This window comes from Danio rerio, chromosome 3, assembly GCF_049306965.1.
Source record: "Danio rerio strain Tuebingen ecotype United States chromosome 3, GRCz12tu, whole genome shotgun sequence".
In the NCBI taxonomy this organism is placed as follows: Eukaryota; Metazoa; Chordata; class Actinopteri; order Cypriniformes; family Danionidae; genus Danio; species Danio rerio.
The window spans coordinates 22,938,717-22,960,398 of record NC_133178.1 but is presented as its reverse complement, the minus strand read 5'-3'; the positions used below and the strand labels follow the sequence as shown (position 1 = coordinate 22,960,398).

Sequence of the window (21,682 nt, the reverse complement as noted above, 5' to 3'; positions counted from 1 at the left end):
GATTTACTTGACTCTCAAAGTGCCAGCAGCTGTTGACTTGCATTTATGAATCATTACAGCTTCAGCTAAAACTTTTCTGACATTAGTACATTTCTGATGGGTGTAAAATAAATCATCGCAGTACCCAAGCAAATAACTATTACTATTATTACCACAATTCATCTTAGAAAATTAAATGTTGATTAATGCAACTTTGAAAAAAACAAAAGCTCACAAAAAGTTGCAGATTGACATTTATTCATTGTCATACAGTTCTGATGTGTCAGTCATACAGTCATTTGCGCTTCAGAGCTCCAGTTCAATCTTCACATCCATTTTACTTTTGTATGGCTCTAGAACAGGCCTGACCTCCTCAGACAAAAACCTAGTAACCTGAGAAAGACACAGCAATGGGAAGAGGATTACAGCCCATCTAATTCATAAAACATTATTGATAATAATCATGTGATAACATAAAGTATGATGAATCGGCATGTCTAGTGTGCATGTGTGTATACCTGTTGTGGAGCTCGGCCGATGAAGGTTTTGGGGTCCAGTAAGGCATCCAGCTCTCCTAATATGGGGGCGAAATATGGATCAGCTTGAACCCGAGCCAAGAGGTCATTATCTCCTCCTTCCTGTTTGACTACGGCTGCAGCTTGCTGGGACAGCACACGGATCTTCTCATGGCAGTCCTGAGTGTTTGCAGCACAGACAACAACATCAGTTATTAATGATACAATCAGGTTCCAAACAAGATGAAAAAAGACACTACTTAAAGGGATAGTTAACCCAAAAATACTAATCTACAGTTAATTCACCCTCAGATTTTGTTAAGTAAAGAAGATGTCTAGGTTAATCAGTGGTCCTTAGTGATTCAGTTAGTGTAAGTCAATGGTTCGTATTTGAGATTAAATATAAGCATTTATACAAGTCTAAATCAATCCATGTGGCTCCGGATGATATACTGAGGCCTTATTAAGTAAACAATTGGTTTAAGAAATATAACATTATTTACAATATTATTTAATTGACTTGCATTATACAAAATCACCAAGGACAATGGATTCAGCTAAACAATCTTCGTTAATGTTCTACTAAGAAAAAACATCAGCTATATCTTCAATTGCTTAAGGGTCAGTAATAAAACTGTAAATTTACATTTTCTTTATGGCTTTGTCCCTTTATTTATCAGGGGTTGCCACAGCGGAATGAACCATCAACTTATGCAGCACACGTTTTATGCACTGGTCCATACACTCTCGCATTCACACAAATACACTATGGCTAATGTTGCTTGTTCAATTCACCTATAGGTCATGCCTTTGGACTGTAGAGGAAACCGGAGCACCCAGAGGAAACCAACCTGAACATATGGAAAACATGCAAACTCCGCACAGAAATGCCAACTGACCAAGCCGGGGCTGTGAGGCAACAGTGATACCCACTGCACCACCGTGCTGCCAGCAAATTTAAACTTTGAGGTAACTTATTACTTTAATCTGTGGATGCCATTGTGAATTCTGTCATTAAGATGTCTAAAATATCTGATCTCATAAATAATTAAGTCAAGTGACAAAGATAGGCACACTCTCAAATAATTATGACAAACCAGCATTGATTACTGGTCACTTGCAATATCACAACTTGTAGAAGTGACGTTGATTTTTAAATTTTTTTGAGTACACCAAGTTACTCTTTGGTGTGGGAAGAAAAAAAGATTGAAAAAAAAGATGAGCAACACAAACACGTGTTGAAAATGTTTTATTATTTTAATGGCATTTATTCTGACCTGTCTGTTTCCTCCAGCCTTCACCATGGCCATGATAATGTTTTCAGTAGCCATGAAGGGCAGCTCGTGACGGATGTGCCTCTCAATCACCTATAAAAAGTGAGAAAAAATATAGTGAAGAAAGTGTAACAGAGTTGTCAATGTAATGTGATGAATTATAAAATGTATAGAAATGAAGTAAAATGTACATAAATGATAAATTATCTTCATTAGAGAATTTTTATAGTTTAAATGCCATTAAAGGGATAGTTTACCAAAACTTTAAAAACTCAACCATAGTATTCAAATCAATTCTTAACATTTTTAAAATGTTAACAATAGATGACCATATTTAACACCAGAAAGCTTCACTAAATTATGATACAAAAAGCTTTACATATACTGTAACAAAAATGACAATAAATGCTGTCCTTCCAAAACCTTTCTCCAAAACAAAAAAAAGCATCATGATTTCAACAAAAATATTAAGCACTACAAGTGTTTTTAAATGTAATAATTAAAAAATGTAGTAAATCGAAATGATTTCTAGAAGACCACACAACACAAGACTGGAGTAATGATGCTGAAACCTCAGCTTAGTCATTGCAGAAATTACATTTAAATATAGTAAAATAGATTTATAATAGAATAAAAAGTAATAACAACTCACACAAGATTACCGTTTCACTGAATTTAAGATAAACTGAAATCTTGAAGAGCATAAAAATATTGGAATAGTAGTGTTTATGCAATTAATCATACAGCATAGTTTATCAAAGATCTAAATCTATAATTGCTAATCCAAATAAATTTGAATATTAGCTGAAAAACAAAACCTTTACTAAGAGTTACACACACTCACCTTAGGATAGACCACCAGGCCTTCAGTGATGTTCTGCAGTGTGCTGAGGATGATATCAGCTGTAAGAAAAGCCTCAGGCAAGGAGATCCTCCTAAATGCACACAAAATCAAAAGTTGAGACAAGATCCTAAAGTGACATTTTCACATTAAACGGTGAGAGCAGTGCCTGTTAGCGCTGTCGTCCAGCGTTCTTTCCAGCCATTGCACTGCTGCCGTCTGCAATGGATTGGACACCAGCGCCATCAGGTGGCGGGCCAGACTGCAGCAGCGCTCCGCACGCATGGGGTTCCTCTTGTATGGCATGGCACTGGAACCTAGAGACGGATGAAAAAATGAGACATATCAGAGAAGAGGTTTTATAATATGATCAACACTCTGTCTCTCACATACAGACTCACCAATTTGCTCTTTCTCAAACGGCTCCTCAATCTCTTTTAGATTAGCCAGCAGACGGATATCAGTGCAAATCTGCAACAAAAGAAAAACACAGCTGCAGAAACAACGGTGATACCAATAAGATATTGCCTAATTTCTGCTTTTTTAGGTCAGTTGCATTTACCTACTCAATTTATTTTACCTACTTTACTTTTTTCCTTAAATACTTTACTTGCCTTACTTTATTTTACCTTACTTGCAGTTGAAAACAAAATTAAAGCCCTCTGAAATGTAAAACATTTTTAAAATGAGTTTTTATTAAATGACAATGTTTAAATTACTTTTAGTATTTTAGTATTAAAGTATTTATGATTATATATTATTTTGTTTCTTTTGGAGAAAGTCTTATTTCTTTTAGTTTGGCTGAAATAAAAAAATGTAAAATATATATAAACAAATTATGTAATCAACCTTACTTGCCTAGTGAACTTGATCAACCTAGTTATGTCTTTAACATGCATTTTAATCTTGTATTAATGTTGTATCTTGCAGAATAACAAGTAAAATAGTATTGGTTTTGAAACTAGTATGTCTTAAATGTGCTTAAAAATCCCTTTTTAAACAGCTCATGGTAAATATTTAAAAAATAATTAATTTCACGAGGAGTCTATTAAATTTGCCTTCTTTTAAATCTGGCTATTTTGTGGGAAGTGCAGTGCACTATTCTGTGCTTCCAAATGGCTCTAGTTGTGTCACGTTGTGTCTGGTGGAGACAGACAAATTGCTTGTTGCTGGAATCGTCATGTTGCTTACTGTTAAGTAAGTTACGGTGCAAGTTTTATCTAGAATACAGCACAATTGTGATTCTTCACCTTTTAATACATCTCCATGTATATGACCTAAAAGACACTTTGCTTACCAAGCAAACTTACTTTTACCAGAGATTGTATTTGTCATGTGTTCTCTGCTCAGTGTGGATGGTTATAACAGCTCATTTACAAAGCATTCATAAAAATAGTCTGAGTTTGTTATTTATGTCTGACCTTGTGTATTGTGGCTGCTAGGCTGGACAGCACACAGAGCGAGTCAATGTCCACCTTCCGACTGTACGTCTGACCGGTCACCAGATATGATCTAGAAAAATAAAGGAAGGACTAATTAATAACATACACACAAAAACATATAGACTGTTAGTCTTTATCCAGCAATACACTATATAATATTAAGCATTTAAAAGCAATATAAATCATTTATTATGTAACAGAAGCAGAAATTAAACAATGTGAGCATACTTTTTAAATCCAGCCATCTCAGTGACCATCTTATCCAACTCCTCCACCTAAAAGAGAAGAAACAGGCAAAAAAATAACATTGGCTCCTCGACAGAATTTTATTTTTTTCTACAAAATGGCTACAACACTGCAAGTTCCTCAAAACATTTTAAAGATAAAATAAAACAATATTTTAAATGTTTAAGAAGCCATTTTGCTCATTGTGGCTGCATTTATATGATTAAAAAAGATCCAGTGTCACATCTTGTTAAATATCACTTTAATGCAATAAATTGTAGTGTATTTTTAACTTATTTCTGTGATGGCAGATTACTCCAATCTGTTATCAAATTATTTTAATAAAAATAAAATATTACTGTAAATGCTGATGACGACAAAATTATTTTATTATTAATTTAGTTCATTCTAAATTGTTATAAAAGTTGATGGCAGTTTTACAAATGAATATTATACTGATTATTAATTTGGTGGAAATTACTATTCATTTTTTAAGATTCTTTGATTAAAAAAAACTGTTCAAAAGAACATTAATTTATTTGAAATATGTCGTTTTATTGTCAATTAACAATTTTAATGCAGTTATTTAATGTATTTTTCCTGAAATAAACTATTAGTTTATTCCTATAAATAATTAACATTTACTGACTATAAACAAATATATTCAGCATGTATGCTTGCAGCTGTTAAAAACAAACAATGACTTGCCTAGACCATAAAAAACTATTTAAAGCATTCGATTTTTGCTTCATGTGAAGTGGTTACAAATTATTGAAATTGAAAAATCAAAGTTAATTTGTCTTTCTAAGTCTGTACACTTTCATTTTATGAAAAGAAAAATTAAATATTGATTAATGGAATGTGATGCAACGATTTACATCTTTCCGATTGGCTACTTCTGCCTGTGGACTGTATATCTAATGAGGGGGAGGGGCTTGCTGCTCAAACAATACACAGACTCTGACGTGAAGCAGCAGCAGCTCCGTGTTACCTGTGTTTTAAATAACATTATTGTCCCACATCAGATATGACATTTTAAAAATTGTAATCAAAATGTGTTTAATATATGTTAGGGATATGAAAGCAACAAGTGTCATCTATTAAATTAACTTGATAGTATATATATATATAAATTAAAGAGTTTGTATTCATACGCTCTGCACTGTAATTCCAATGGCAACAGTGATAATTTAAATGTCACCTGAAGAAACGGGAAACGGTTGCGTGATTGTATAATATATGTATTAACATAACAACTAATAACAAAGGGTACATAGTTACTAAGTAAAAGTAAAGTGATATTTTAAGTCTCATTGTTGGTTAGAATGTGTGTGTATGTATATATATAAAGAGAAATATATGTGTAGGTCGGTTATATGGATATGTGTGTGTTATATGACAATTAAATTAAAAATAATTGGTTTATGTAGATTTTTATAACGATTTTATAGCAATGTGAAACAGTAATGTGCAGGAAATATGTATGTAAATATTTTGTTATATATATATACATATATATATATATATATATATATATATATATATATATATATATATATATATATATATATATATATATATATATATATATATATATAAAATATCTGTGAAGATGTTTACATATGTTTTACAATGTTGTGAAAGTATACTGTTAAGTGCATTCATTTAAAAAAAAAAAAAACACAATACATAGACTGTGACGCAAAGCAGCAGCAGCTCCGTGCTTCCTGTGTTTTTAATAACATTATTGTTACTCATCAGGCGGTGAGGGCGCTACACGTTTTCAAAAAAGGGACAGAAACCTGTCAGATTAGATAAAAAATATCTTAATTCATGTTCCGAAGTTAAAGGGAAAGTTGACTCCAGAAATGAAAGGTCTGCCATCATGTACTCATCCTCCACTTGTTCCAAACCTGTTTTTTCTTCTGCTGAACAGAATAGATGATATTAAGAAAAATGTTGAAATTTGTAACTATTGACTTCCATGGTGTATAATTTTTTCTACTATGCATGTCAATGATTGACCGTTTCCAGCATTTTTCTGAAAGTTTTGTCTAAAAGGAAAGTCATAAAGGTCTCAATTGATGAAAATGAGTTAACAGTGAGTACATTTTTATTTTTGGGCAAACAATCCCTTTAAATAAGTCTTATAAATTTAAATAACAGCGGAGTGTGAGCAAATGATGGCACAAATGAGTTTGTGTTGAATTAACCCTTCAAGATCTAAGAAAGCCAGTGTTAAGACCAAAATGATAAATAAATGAATGTATGAATAGTTGGACATCATGCAGCGGTGGTCACCTTGTCATGATCCCCCTGGAAGAGCTGCAGGAAGCTGGCCTGAGTGCCAGTGGTTCCTTTAACACCCCTGAAGCGCAGGTCGTCTCTGGCCCGCTGAAGGTTTCTCATGTCCATGAGCAGATCCTGCAGCCACAAACAAGATCGCTTCCCCACCGTCGTCAGCTGAGCAGGTCTGAAAACACGGGGAACAAGCAGGAAAAATATGGGGACGAGGAGAGGGGAAATAGAACCCAAAACCAGAATACTTTGCTGTATTAAATCCAAAACAGAAAAGGTATGCTGAAAAATAGACAAGCAAAAGAGGAATATATATATAGTGCTGTCACAGGATACAAAATAAGTAAATAATGAAAAAAAGGAGGAGAGTGGTGTTAACAAGCAGAAAACAGAAGAAGCGAGCATAGAAAATTGGTTTAAAAAGTAGGGAAAAGCAGTAGAAATGTTAATTTTACATGCACAATCAAACATGCTGTCATTTCCTTATATATGATTTTAAAGCACATGCACGGGAGCATCAGTTTACTTACTGATAGTGGGTGAAGCCTAATGTCGTTAGGTCAGCGTACTTCTCTGCAAAATTCGCCAGTCTGTCAATGACACGAGCCAACTGTGGGAGAGAGCGACTGTACATGTCAATACATGCAAGTACTACTCATAGAAATGCAGTGGATAGTTATTATGGAAGATCAAGAGAAACAGATATTCTTTTAAAGAGATGAACAAAACCAACTGACCAATGCATCTTTTATTTGAATTTTAAACCTTTAAGACAAGATAAGTCATTACTAATATATTTTATTTCATTTTAAAATAACTTTAATGGTTTTAAATCACTGTAGATAAAAAATTTCAATATACAGTTGAAGTCAGAATTATTAGCCCCATTTGAATTTTTTTTCTTTTTTAAATATTTCTTAAATGATGTTTAACAGAGCAAGAAAAAAATTCACAGTATGTCTGATAATATTTTTTCTTCCGGAGAAAGTCTTATTTGTTTTATTTTGGCTAGGATAAAAGCAGTTTTAATTTTTTTAAAAACCATTTTAGGGACAAAATTATTAGCCACTTTAAGCTAATTTTTTTTTTTATAGTCTACAGAACAAACCATCATTAAACAATAACTTGCCTAATTACCCTAACCTGCCTAGTAAACCTAATTAACCTAGTTAGACCTTTAAATGTTACTTTAAGCGGTATAGAAGTGTCTTGAAAAAATATCTAGTAAATATTATTTACTGTCATCATGGCAAAGATAAAATAAAGCAGTTATTAGAAATGAATTATTAAAACTATTATGTTTAAAATGTGTTGTAAAAATCTTCTCTCTATTAAACAGAAATTGGTGGAAAATTTAAACAGGGGGCTAATAATTCTGACTTTAACTGTATATGTTGATTTGTGAATTTAAAAAGGGATTTAATAATCCAATAATGCAATGGTTCCCTAAGGAGCAATTTGATTGAAATGATTTACTGAAATGATTAATATCAGGAAGTCAAACCTTGGGCAGCAGGATATCAAATCCATCGCGTAGCATAATCAGATCCTACAAACAAAACACAATACACAACAAGAACATTGTCATGATTTCAAAATGCAATATTAAAGTAAGATCACCATGCATTTTCTAATAAAAGCTTCATTTATATCCTGCGTTTTAATCATTTGCAAATGTATTTCATTGATGTTATGTTGTCATATTCCCTCTATAATCAAAATATTGAGACAAGTCTGACATCACGTCACAGTTTCTGGGTGCAAACTCTCTATCTAATACTAAAAGCGAACAACAAAGGGTGTTAATATACACTCACAGTGTGCTGTCATAGTAAAATACAATCATGACTGTAATGTTTATATCCATGCCTTAACTCTGATAGTCAGACAGTAATTCATCTTTTATAAATCATTAAACTTGGGATGTAGTTGTCTGTGCTGATTTAAAAAAAAATAAAAAATTTTGATGGTTAGTATTACCCTCTCTCATTTTTATTTTCATTAAAAACCACCATATATTGCAATTTTAAAAACTCAAAATAAATACTGTATCACTGCAATTAACCAATTTAGGAAAAACTAAAATCTAAATGCTTAAGCTGTATTTAAAAAATTATCCTGTATTCCTTCCACTATTGAGAACACAGAGCTGACATTTGAAAATCAACTGTACCCATTAAAACATTAATTTAATATATGCACATGAAATAATACAAACTTAAGCAAACAAATCCAAAATTAAGGTATGCATGTTTATGTTGTTTGCCACAAAATTGCAATAATGCTGCAAAGAAATTTTCTTCTTTCTTCAATTTCAGATACAAAATTAAGTGTATATGTCATTCATTTTATTTTACATTTTCAGCTCACTTGATAATTAATGAGCAGGTTCTTGGCCCTGGATAGAAATAAGTTGGCCTTACCGTGTTGTCACCCACATAACAAGAAGTAGCACCCAAGTGGATGATGGGAGCAGCGGTGGGACAGCATTGAGCGAATGTGTGCACATGAGCCATGACATCATGCCTGAGCTTCCTCTCCTCCTCCGCAGCCATAACGAAATCAATGTCCTCCGAGTGAGACTCCATCTCGCTTACCTGAGCATCGCTTATGGGGAGGCCCAAAGACTGGATAATGGAGAGAAAAAGAGCTGTGCTGAAGCAAAGAAATGAAACTCACGAAACAAACAAAAAAAAAACATTCTCTTTCTTAATATAATGCGTTTAAGAGTGACAGATTAGTAAAGCAAATGCAATGAAATAATTCTCAATCAATGATTTTTCTGTATATATGGAAATGTATGTAACTTTTTCGGGTTAGATGAGGGTGTAGATTTATTTATTTATATACACATCTGCTTTTTGTATGTTTGTATTGTTTTGAAAAGATGTTTACAAAATATACATAATTTTACACAAACTTAAACAACACAATGAAAGTTGGCTTATTGGGCTACATTGTAAATCAATATTTTCACAAAAATTAAACAAATTTAGTTAGTTAGCCAATATCAGAGATTTTCTTCTAAGTGATAATTCTTTAAGTGTCTTTTACATTTTAATATTTATTTGTCAACAAAAGAAACATGAACTTTTTAATTTATAAAAAAAGATTTGAAATATTATTCGGACCCCAAAATTTCCTAGGAGCACCGAAGACGCAAAAATAATATATATTGTCGTTTGATCTTATTTTGTATGGTGAGGGTCTAACAATTTTTTAATGTAATTATATTCATACAAATTTGTCCCCCACACCAATAACGGAGCAGTCCAGCAGTCAAATCAGATGCAGATTTACTCTTAAACAAACTAAATAGTTTATTATTTTTAGTTATTTCATTTTAAAAATAGAAAAGAAGATTGAGTGATCTAAGAAAACACTGCAAAATAAACAAAAAAAAAAAACACAAAGGGTGCATATTAGGACTGTTGATCCCTTTAGGGTCCCCAAATCACTAAATCTGCCCCTGTATAGAGGAATGTTAACTTCATCTTTAGCAGAGAGAGACACTCAAGATAAGCCTCTCTCTGGTTACCCTGACATTTACACTAGTTATTTTGGAAACACACACACAGTCACTCGCTCTTTCCCAGGGCTTGGTCTTGTACAGTTTGTGCTCTAGCATATTCCAGGGACTAGATCGGTAAAGTTAAGCAGTGTGACTTTTTTTCAGAGAAAGAATTGGTTTGAGAAGTGAACAAAAAACAGTCTGTCTCAATAGGTCAAAAAAGGACCACCATGTGACCAGATAACTTTGTTCAATTAACATTCTTCTCTACACTGTGGACTGTGGTTTATTTGGAGATAATGGGTGACCACACAATCTCTGTTCTTCAATATCAGTCAATATGTTGGTGTAAAGGAGGTCGGACACTGCATGAGCCACGCATAAAACATTCAGTTAAAGTTGGTTTTATGTTCACACATTCGGCTTAATAATATTGTTTCAGAAAAAAGTATTCTTTGCAAATTCTAAATAGTGAAATCTTATTATTAGCCAATGGCTATCAAAGTTACAACATTGTACAGAGTCAGTGAATTAATGCTTATGTTATTTTCAAGTCATACTTTTTATGTGGTTTCAATCCAAATATTCAAATTACTGTGGTAAATAACATAGGGAGCATGTCAAAAGTTCTGAACAAATGTGCGAATATAATCTATAATGAAAATAAGTTTAGATTTTATAACGTTATGTATCCTTGTGTATCCATTTAACATATTGAGAATTCATTTGTAAAACAGATAACATTTTCATGTACGTTTTGGTTATTCTTCTTATTATTATTATTATTATATAATAAAAAATTATTTTATAAAATTTAAATATTCATTGTTTTATGATTTATTTTCTCTAAAACGTTTCCACGAACACTTCCCTTGCAGTTTGAGATCATTGCCACAGCCACAGAGTTCAGTAAGTTAACTTACTTTATAACGTTACTACATTATCATCAGTGTGTCATATTTCACTGTTACTTGTGCACTGCCTGGACCACTTGTTCAAACATGAAAAATTACACCATAACTCACCATTAACGTTACTTAATTTAAAATAACAAATTTTAGACTATTTTTAGACTAGTTGACAACCTGAGATATCCTCTCATTCAAGGTCAACAGTACTACACTTGGCATTCAGAGAATCACAATACCAACTTCAATAATCTAGTTTAGACCGTCTGTAAAGTATAAAGAGAAAATAAATAAAACAGGAAATAAATAAAACAGACCTTTTCGGCCTTCGCGAGATAAATCCACAGCTTTCTCCATGTGGTAAATTTTTTCCTGTCACTGAAGTTGTAGGCCATCTCTTTGCTGGCGTACCGGGACACCAGCGGTGAACGGTATTTCAGGAACTCTTCTCCGGATCCCTCCATGCCTGCAGCGGTTAAACGGAGCGCCTAGCTCGCACACGGACTGCACGGGAACCGCAAGTCTGCATTAAGTTTTGTTCTTCTTCTTCTTCTGTTATTTGCGGCAGACAAGTCCCATTTAATGCCTTTTGCTGCCCTCCTCAGTTCATCTGAAGAACTCTCCTTTCACATTTTGTTACTGTTGTAGCCATTTTGTGCACTCTTCATTTTCTCATAAACATTTTAAACGATAAAAAAAGTTAAAAAAGTAACTTTTTTAACCATTTTAATAGGTTTATTAAAAATTAATCAAACCAACAGAAGTGTTTCATAAATGCAGATAAAATGCTTTGCCTTAAATAAATACAGGCTAAGTTGCAGGCTAAGAGATAGTTTATCCAAAATTTACTCTCCCTCAAGTGCTGTGTGTTTCTTCTGATGAACACGAAAGAAAATATTTTTAAAAAACTAAAAACCAACTTTCCACAAATAAATATCTTGTGTTTAACAAGAAAGAATATCAAACAGGTTTGTGACAAGTGAGAAAATGGTTCATTTTTGAGTGATTTAACCCTTTAACTCACGTTGAAAAATATAAATGTGTAGTTACTTTCTAAGTAAAGTATTGTGAAAGCATGTGTAAATGTTATGATTATTCTAAGATAGGCTTAAAATTGTATCCCCAGATTTCTTTTAACTGAGAGATTTTTTCAACACATTTCATAGTTTTAATAACTCATTTCTAATAACTAATTTATTTTATCTTTGTCATGATGACAGTAAATAATATTTGACTAGATATTTTTAAGACATTTCCATACAGCTTAAAGCAGGGGTGTCCAAACTCGGTCCTGGAGGGCTGTGTCCTGCATAGTTTAGCTACAACTCTCTTCAACACACACCCCTGTAAGTTTCTATTATACCTAGAAAGAGCTTGCTTAGCTGGTTCAGTTGTGTTTAATTGGGGTTGGAACTAAAATGTAAAAATTTCCTTGCATGCTCTGTTAAACATCATTTGGAAAATATTTAAAAAAATAAAAGAAGGTTATATATATATATATATATATATATATATATATATATATATATATATATATATATATATACACACACATATATAACCTTCTTTTATTTTTTTTATATTTTCCAAATATATATATATATATATATATATATATATATATATATATATATATATATATATATATATATATATATATATATATATATATATATATATATATATACACACACACACACACACACACACACACACTCTACCATTCAAAAGTTAGGGGTCAGTATTTTTAAATGTTTGAAAATAAGCTTATCCTGCTTACCAAGGCTGCTTTTATTTAATCAAAAATACAGTACCAATTGTAAAATTGTGAAATGTTTTTGCACTATAAAATAACTGTTCAAAACTAGTTTATAATTTAATATAATAATTAATTCAGTGATTTTAAAGATGAATTTTCAGCTTCATTACACCAGTCTTCAGAGTCACATGATGCTTCAAAAATCACTGTAATATAAATTACTATTATTATTATTGTTAATATAATAATAATAATTATTATTATTATTATTATTATTATTATTATTATTATTGATGGTAATAGTAATAAAAGCAATATGACTGGAGTAATAATTTAATTTATAACTACATACAATAAGAAAGCAGTTATTTAAGATTTTTATAAGTACGTAACTATTTATTGTAAGATCGTGTATTTTCTGTAATAATTTATGTAGGTTTAAAAAGAAAGCAAACAATTTGTACTGTTTGCTCTGCCTTGGTGTCCTTCACTCCCTCTAGTGTTTCAGTGCTGCGGGTGTTTAGGTCATGCTGCAGAATCAGATAGGTGGAGCTAAGCTTTGTCTTTTTTTGTTTTCATTGGTCTAATGACAACTATTTTGTTCCACCCGTAATCATAGGATTAAACAATAAGTGACCACACCACAGTCACTATCTTTTACTAGAGTACCTTTGAATAGAGGGGGGCCACTTGCTGTATAATACATGTCAAACTTAACCCACTAACTCTCATACTTTTACAGTTACATGTGGGGGGTTTTCGCTCACTCCCCTCACATCGCTCTGCCATTCTTCCTCCTTTGCTCTGTGTGCTATCTGTCAGTGCTTGTTGTATCTAATGAAAGACGGTAAAAAAACAGGGAGAAAGGTTGCATGGTTGTGTTCAGTGAGTGAGAGAGAGAGAGAGAGAGAGAGAGAGAGGACTGAGAAAAGAGGGGTGAAACATGTTTTGAGCACAAGCAACTTGCCTGCCAAGACAAAACAGCAAACGAGAGAGAGAGAGAGAGAGGAGGAGGAGGAGAAAGGGAGCAGGAAAAGGAGACGTCGGACCAGCTTGATACACGATGGCTACAATCTCTTCTGATTTAAATGCTGGTAAGTGACATTGAAATTTATTTTTAATCCATCTCATCGTTGTTTCAGACAGTCTTTCAGTTTGCGATCTTACCTACCCACACAGCTGACTCACTCTTCCTCTACATTACATGTGCTTCCTGTGTCTCTGGGGCTTTCTAAGGTTGTCTGGAGAGTCAGTTTACCGTTGTATAATGGCAGATTTCCACACAAATGTCATTCACTCTGATTCTGGATCAGCAGGGACTATTAGAAAAAATGGTGAGGGTTATTTAGCAGAAAGATGGGGGAGTTGCTGCTGAAACTGCATTGTCCCAAAATCCAGCAAGGACAGGTGACTGCGCTCTTGCAGGAAACTAGACGAGCAGAGACAGAGACAGGAAAGAAACCTTTCTTGCACTATCAAATGTAAGTGTTTTAGATTATGTTAAGACCACAAGAATGATTCAAGATTTCATCAGCTTATTCAGACTTGGTAAACAAACTTGGCTTGCTGTCCTTAAAGGATGATCAGCTTGAGTGCTAATTTAGAACATCCTATAATAGTATCATACCAGACAAAAGTATGAGAGAAATGTAGCAGTAGGTGAAGGTATGCCTGAAGATTTGTCACCGAGACTGCTGTTATGCGTGCAGATGACTGACAGAACTAAATGCTTATGTTCCCAAACGTCATTAAGGATCAGCATTACTGTTGCTTGGGGACATTTTGTAAACCAAATCCATTCATTTAATAACAATCTTTGTGATCTGGTATTTCACATGAGGGTGAAATAGTTTCTCACTCAGATTTCCCTCATGTGTAGTTGTTCACAAAGCCCGAAATAAAACTGATTGGTCTGAAAATGGCTTCTGTGAAACCATTTCAATGCTTGCATATTTTGGCATGCAAACATTTGCTACAATGTTATTAATACATTCATTCATTTATTTTCCATCGCCTTGGTTCTTTATTCATCAAGGGTCGCCAAAGCGAAATGAACCGCTAACTTATGTTTTACACAGTGGATGCCCTTCCAGCAACCCAGTACTGGGAAACATTGGAAAACACACTCATTAACACTCATACACTACAGCCAAATTAGTTTATTCAATTCACCTATAGTGCATGTCTTTGGACTGTGGGGTAAACTGGAGCACCCAGAGGAAACCCACACCAACACAGGGAGAACATGCAAACTCCTCACAGAACTGCCAACTGACATAACAGGGACTCAGTGACCTTTTTGCTGTGTGGCGACAGTGCTAACCACTGAGCCAATGTGTCGCCAAATAACAACAGTCCAGTTTAATATTGCAAGAATGAATCGTAGGCTACGAAGATGTAGTTTGACATAAATGTCAGCATAAAGAAAATCTTTGTTGTAGGTGGATTGATTGAATTGCAAAAAAAATTCTCTTTTATTTTTATCTCACAGAAGAAGATGGATCTTCGTTACCAAAGCGGCGCCTCTTGCTGCTAGGGTTCCAGGGCTCTGGTAAAACCTCAACAATGAACACCATCTTGAGCCAAGATAATAAACCTGACAGTTCCCAAACAGATCCTAAACACTGGGTGGACATATTCACCTGGCGACTGTCGATTACTGACACCCCAGGATGGAAGCTGGAGACAGAAAACATGCCTGACAAAGCAGACTCTAAGAACCAGCAGTACATCATTGATCATTGTTTACCTGGTCCCCATGCCCTACTGCTGGTGGTTCCCATTGGAGTTCCGTTCACCGAACACCATTGGCAGGGTCTGTGGGCCCAACTTAGTGCATTGGGAGCAGGAATATGGAGGCACACCATGGTTTTGTTCACCAGTGCAGACCAGTTGCATCAAGACAAGGGTGTGGAGGAATTTATAGTGGATGGTGGGCCTGCACTACAGAGGTTAGTGGAGAGATGTGGCTGCAGGTATCATGTCTTGGATAACACCAGCTCAGACAAAAGTGCTCAAGTTGCAGAGCTTTTACAGAAAGTGGAGGAGATGGTGCAGGAGAATCAAGGCTGGTACTTTGAATTGGTGAGGCCAAGCCTCGGATTTGAAGATGAAGAGACTGAAATGGAAAAAGAAGAGGACAGAGACACAGAAGTGGAGAGGGCAGCAGCAATGTTTAGATCTCCACCAAGAGGTACAGTCCTGTCTATATCAATCTTCCACTGATAGCAATACAGAATGCTTTCTTAAAACATACTAAGTTCATTTTGATCAAGTTCCATTGCACAATTTTCCACTTTCTACCTTTTGACAGAGTTACGAGTCCTGTTAGTAGGCTGGCGTGGAGCAGGCAAGAGCTCTGTGGGCAATCTTCTACTCGGTGGTCATGGGTTTGATTCAGGACGCCCCACTGAGGTATCTGTCCGACATCAAGCACTAGTTGATGGTCGTCGCCTCACGATTGTTGACACACCAGGTTGGGATTGGTTCTCTGTGCAGCGCACACCCAGCCATGTACGAAAAGAAATCAAACAAGGGGCGGGGCTTCTTCATCCAGGCCCGCATGCACTCTTATTGGTCATACCTGTGGTCTCCTCCCTCACTCCCAAAAAGAGGCAGGCCCTCAAGAACCACTTAGAGATGTTTGGTGCGGAAGCATGTCAACACACGCTAGTGCTGTTCTCATGTGGTGACTGGCTGTACGGCACATCAATCGAGGACCACATCCAGCGGGATGGAGGTGAGCTGCTGAAACTGATGCGCCATTGTTGGAACTGTTATCATGTTTTGGACTGTACCAAAGCCAACAAAGACAAGACACAAGTGACTGAACTCCTGCGGAAAATAGAGGAGATGGTTGCAGAAAATGGACAGAAGCCTTTCCTACCAGTCAAATGTAAGTGTTATCAATCACTGCTTATTTAATTAGAGGATTTCACATCACATTATCTTTTCTGTCTATTTGAATATTTTCAATTTTATGTAAAAACTGATCATTGCATCCTTGTTTTACAGTGAACCAAGAACTAGATGATGAAGAAATGAGTGGAAGGTGCAGTTTGCAGTGAGAAATAAGAGAAAATAGAATGCAAATGCAAGATGAATGTAAACATTATTGATTTTTGCATCAAAAGACAAGCAGTATTAATGAAAATGTTTATTATCTATAGGGCCATTCACTCTGAATTTGACACAATCGATCACTTATGTTGACATCTGTATTACACAGAGGTACAAGATACATTGAGGTCTCCATTAGAAAAATGACAAGGATTTGTGAATATATTCCCATCAATATTATATATTTATTTTTACAAGTTTTACAAGTTAAAAAGTTCATCAAAAAAAAAAAAAAAAATGAAAAGAAAAGAACGAATCATTTATTTTCCTTCATGTGGTTTTAAATTTTTTGAGTTTTAATCTCCTTTTTAAAAAATACTGGTTGATGACACCCATTGAAATCCATAGTAGGAAAAAAATACTACTAAAGTCAATGGGTGCCATCAACCAGCGTTGTTTTTTGTGTTCAACAGAAGTGATGATGACTAAAAAGAACATTACCTGCCTTTAAGAACATTAAATTTCAAATTAAGCATTTGCAAATCAGTATTTTTATTTATTTAGGAACTGGATTTTTGTTACATTAACTTTTATTAAAACCACATAAATCACTTATAATTTTTAATCCTGTAAACAATTACTCAATTACTTTATTGCAAACGCATGCACGTTTTGTTACTTATTATTTTCAAGTGTTTTGTAAAATGAATGGTGGAAACAAACAAATCATATGACCAATATTATTCTATTTTTAGTTTTTCATGTACATTCATTGTTAAATACAGAATTACATCAGAACATCTATATAGGTAAGTATGTAAACCCCAAACAGAGCTGGATTCTCATGTATGCAGTTGTTCAACTATGAATACTTTTTTGCTACTGAAGGTTGGATACTAATAAGGATAAACTCAGGACTCTGGTGTCAACATTATTTAATATATGCTGGTCGTTAAGTGCATGGTTATTACCATTGCATAGTATTTTTTATCTTGTCCACAAATATATACCACACTTGTTGATAGGCTAGCATTTCAACCTCAAATGTGACTTTCAACTGGATTGACACAACTGAAAGATTTAACTTTTTGTCTGCTTTTCACTACAAATTTCCATATAAATAAAGAATACAATTTATGTTAGGTACAGCTTCAAGTGTGAACTCATTTGTAAATATTTAAAGGTTGCACTGAACAATTATATTTAAAATGCCAGTTTTGGTCTAAAACATTGACCATTGACTTCTAATAATTTATAAAACATTTATTTTATTACACTAATACCATGTCAATGTGTAAATATTCCTAGTCTAAATTGACTTATTTATGTGGTGAATGACAAAGCCATCTTTAAATATTTTAATTAATCATTGATGGTGCTTTATGAAAAAAAAAAAAAACAGACAAAAGAAAACATTATTTTTAGAAAGGTTTAATATACATATAAGGTTCAAGCTGGGTGATATGCAGTGAGAGGTCCATACAAAAACAAAATTCCTAAATAGATAATTCAGTATGTGTACACCAAACAATTTCTATTATTAAATCGTTGGGAAAGGTTAAATACAAAGCATTTCTACAGCATCATTTTAGGACTAAACATTTTTAATACACAATGCATTATATTAGAATACAGTGCATAGGATAAGATACACACGACTAAAAAAATACAAAATATAAAGCTCTGTTGATAGCTGACATGCTAAAAAAAAAGCTTTTCTATTTAGAAACCGGGGAAGAAATCAACAGTTTTTTTTTCAACCCTTCATATAATACTTTCTTTTAGGACTAACATTCATAACTAGCATTCTGCACTTCAGGCTATGCTAAACCGTCAATTTTGCTCAGCTTCTGAGTCCTTTTATGTTCTCGAACTTCTGTTCTCTCTTGCCCTCTTGACTTCTTCCATTAGCTCTTTCAGGTACTGGATCTCCTTTGTAAGAGACTCAGCTTTTTCTGCCAGCTCTTGATTTCTCTCCTCGAGCACTGCACATTCTGACAGGAGCGTCTCTTGCTCTGCACGCTTTTTCTGTCTGTAGCGAGTTGCCGCAGTCTTGTTCTGTTCCATTTTCTTCAGCTTTTTCTTCTCAACCACAACCTTTGAGCCACTGGCTGACTTCACTCGTCCTGTAAGGGTAGGCGACTCTGACTGCTGATTTTTGGTGGTCTTAAAATCGTGGGAAAGGTAGGGCTTTGCTCTAGAAGAGCGGGACGGAGGACAGGATGGGGTTTTGGGTTCAGAGAAGGTTGGACTTGGGGAACTTTCCACAACCACCTCACCTGAATGGGTAGCCATTGCATTAACCTCCTCTTTGGGAGCAAGTACAAAAACAATGCGGGTCGGGGACAAAGAGAGGACAAATTTAGGAACCCGCAACTCTACAGGGGATGGACTCTGAACTTCTGCTATGTCCACCTCGCAACCAAGCTCAAGAGTGTCAGTAGGGGACTCAGGGGGAAGGACTGAAGGTGAAGGGACTGGAGAGGCTGGTTCAGACTTGATCTCAAACTCAGCCTGGGGCTCAGGGACCACCGAGGAGGAATCTAAGATTTCACAAGGGGATGGGGGAATGAGATGTGTAGTAACTGGAGTATTCAAAGTGAATGAAAGGTTGGAGAGTTGATCAATTTCAGGGACAGAGGCTGATGGAGAGGGTGAAGTATTGTCAGAAGCTACAGGCAGGGACTCCAGGTCAATCTGTGACTCCAGAGAAGCAATGAGCTCCTCAGGAGAACTGGGTGGATCCTCAGAATCATAAGAGTCTATCAAAGACTCCAGATCAAACTCACTCAGATCAATTCGTTCTGTCATCCAATCCATTCCACTAAACGAATGATCTGAAATAAAAAAATTAATTAATCTCACAACTGAATGCCATAAAATGCTTATGGAAAAGTATTTACAAAGAAATGATGTACGTTTTCAAATGTCTACACCTCACCTTCACCACTGTCTGTGCCACGATTATCTAGGCACAGCTCATCTGAGGGTAACCAGGGCAGAGACACCGGATCAAGCCCAGCCTTCTCCCCCCTCTGAGGGGAGGGAGGAGTACAAGGTGGGGAAAGAGAGGGAAGTGAAGAGGAAGAGAAAGATGAGAGGGGTGATTCAGCACCTCCAAGAGGAAGAACCTCTTCATCTTTATCTAGAATTGACCGCAGAGGGTCAGCCATCGGTGATGATGGGTCCCAGAGAAGGACCTCCATATCGTCCAGGCCAAACCGTGAGCTCATCAAAGACATGGCTGTCTATTTCAAGTGGAATCAGAGAATCTTCTACTGAGAATTCAAATAATTTCGTGCTGTCGGGTACAGCAAAGATCAGAGTTGCCACAAAGGACCTGTAAACAAAACAAAAAAAGTAGTTATTCTCTTATATAACATGACTTAAAAGAAAACTAAATAAACAGACTCTAGGAAAAGGCCCACAAGTTATTTCTGACTCATAATCACACCATCAGCCCACACCCTTCTCTACCCATATATGGGCATTTACCACGTGATGTTCTTTGTCACTTCCAGTCAGCAGACTAGCTTCCATTAATAAAAAAACAAATACAAATATACCCGAGTCAAGTCACGTTAGGCTACTCTTTTCATACAACACTAAAATTAGGTGAACACAAACATTTTTGGTAAAAACATAGTTCAACGTCCTATTGCTTTATTAAAATGGGCAAATCCGCCATTTCAGGGACTCGCCGCTCCCCTTTCAGGAACGTGCGCCATTTTATAACGAGCACGCAATAACAAAGAATAATAAATTAAACAGTCCCACTCAATTTAATTGAATTCACCATTATCTGAGAGATTTGACACTCATTTACTAAATAAAACATATACGTTAAAGTGGATTTTAAAGCAGAAATGACTATAAATTCATCGAATGATCTTGTCATTGTCAGGTTGACACATGGCGCGCTAAACCCGACTCCAGACGACATGTAATGACCCCATTTTCACAGAAACCATTTACCATGATCTATTATAAACATAATATGAATACATTGTTTGACAATCACGACTAAAATAAACTGGACACATTAATGCTTATTTGGCTGAACTTCTAACGCAACACTTCCGTCTCGCCGGCTACCAGACACGACGTAACATTTTAAAACAATCAAAAAAATTATACTTACGCCATTTTGATATAAATGTACTGAACCAGTGCACTATGTTGATGCACTGAGTTGTTTGCGCGCTGTCTACAGGCTGCAGTTCACACGGCCATTTCGGCGGAGAGCAGAATCGCTCGGCTTTCAACAACAATCAGCTTTGCAAGAGAACGGATCTGCCGGCGACGACGCGTTTCAAGTTTATATAGGACGCAGTACCACCCAGACATATCCTTCCGCCGGAGCGTTTCGTCTTGTGTTGTTGAGCACAGACAGCATATAGATCCATCACTTTTTATCAGTTTTGTATAATTTTGAGTTGGAAATTTAACCTTTAACAATTTTAGATCAGTTCAGAAATATTTTATGATTATTTTGTGATCTATTTTGAAGTCATTAAACTGACATGGCTTGGCATTAAGTGTATTGTGGTGTACTGTTTTGTCAAGTATGATAGATATCAAATAAATATCAACATTATATGTGTATATCGGTATCAATAAGTGACCAATAGATTTCGTGAGGACAAAGTCAAAACAAACACAAAAGCATGTATGAGTCATTTCAGGGAAGGTCGTCTGCAATTTCCGGAAAAAGTTGGTTTTATCGCCCTCTTCTGGTACAAAAACTAAAAACACGAGTTTTGCCTCGGAAATATTGTTTTGGAAAAACAAAAAAGGAAGATCGTTGTTCTTAGCGGTTGACAAAAATAATTAAAGGGATAAACTACTCGAGTAGAAACAAAGGAGAATTG

At 35.0% G+C, this 21,682-nt stretch overlaps 3 protein-coding genes across 5 annotated transcripts; 1 reads left to right on the top strand and 2 right to left on the bottom strand.

Annotated features, from left to right (window-relative positions):
- Window positions 1–215: 215 nt before the first annotated feature.
- adsl (adenylosuccinate lyase) lies at window positions 216–11,628 on the bottom strand. Its single transcript, NM_199899.2, has 13 exons — window positions 11,311–11,628; window positions 8,998–9,201; window positions 8,079–8,123; window positions 7,105–7,184; window positions 6,578–6,749; window positions 4,280–4,326; window positions 4,031–4,121; window positions 3,011–3,080; window positions 2,779–2,926; window positions 2,613–2,703; window positions 1,772–1,861; window positions 498–674; window positions 216–372 (listed from the first exon to the last, which is right to left on the bottom strand). The coding sequence occupies exons 1-13, from the start codon at window positions 11,455–11,457 to the stop codon at window positions 286–288; spliced, it is 1,449 nt and encodes a 482-aa protein (NP_956193.2). The 5' UTR covers window positions 11,458–11,628; the 3' UTR covers window positions 216–285.
- Window positions 11,629–13,703: 2,075 nt separating this feature from the next.
- Window positions 13,704–17,953, top strand: si:dkey-110g7.8. Of its 3 annotated transcripts, none has more exons than XM_073944380.1 (4): window positions 13,704–13,846; window positions 15,247–15,945; window positions 16,066–16,647; window positions 16,767–17,953. In XM_073944380.1, the coding sequence occupies exons 1-4, from the start codon at window positions 13,816–13,818 to the stop codon at window positions 16,817–16,819; spliced, it is 1,365 nt and encodes a 454-aa protein (XP_073800481.1). In that variant the 5' UTR covers window positions 13,704–13,815; the 3' UTR covers window positions 16,820–17,953. The 3 variants fall into 3 exon arrangements, with proteins under 3 accessions (XP_073800481.1, XP_001922617.3, XP_017210244.3); XM_001922582.8 differs by having other exon boundaries at window positions 15,244–15,945; XM_017354755.4 differs by lacking the exon at window positions 13,704–13,846 and adding an exon at window positions 13,897–14,233 and having other exon boundaries at window positions 15,244–15,945.
- A 273-nt stretch (window positions 17,954–18,226) lies between these two features.
- On the bottom strand, window positions 18,227–21,106 carry atf4b (activating transcription factor 4b). Its single transcript, NM_001103192.2, is given in 3 exon segments — window positions 18,227–19,648; window positions 19,753–20,151; window positions 20,953–21,106. Coding segments are annotated over 2 exon segments (1,278 nt in total). The 5' UTR covers window positions 20,054–20,151; window positions 20,953–21,106; the 3' UTR covers window positions 18,227–18,671.
- Window positions 21,107–21,682: the final 576 nt, after the last annotated feature.

What these genes read in the sequence shown, in the direction of transcription:
- si:dkey-110g7.8 (XM_001922582.8), top strand. Translation starts at nt 13,816, where the DNA reads ATGGCTACAATCTCTTCTGATTTAAATGCTG. An exon ending in CTCTTCTGATTTAAATGCTG is followed by an intron (nt 13,847 to 15,243) that starts GTAAGTGACATT and finishes TTTATCTCACAG; the next exon opens with AAGAAGATGGATCTTCGTTA. An exon ending in GTTTAGATCTCCACCAAGAG is followed by an intron (nt 15,946 to 16,065) that starts GTACAGTCCTGT and finishes ACCTTTTGACAG; the next exon opens with AGTTACGAGTCCTGTTAGTA.
- adsl (NM_199899.2), bottom strand. Translation starts at nt 11,457, where the DNA reads ATGGAGGGATCCGGAGAAGAGTTCCTGAAATACCGTTCACCGCTGGTG. An exon ending in GCCTGGTGGTCTATCCTAAG is followed by an intron (nt 1,862 to 2,612) that starts GTGAGTGTGTGT and finishes CACTTTTTATAG; the next exon opens with GTGATTGAGAGGCACATCCG. An exon ending in TCGGCCGAGCTCCACAACAG is followed by an intron (nt 373 to 497) that starts GTATACACACAT and finishes TGTCTTTCTCAG; the next exon opens with GTTACTAGGTTTTTGTCTGA.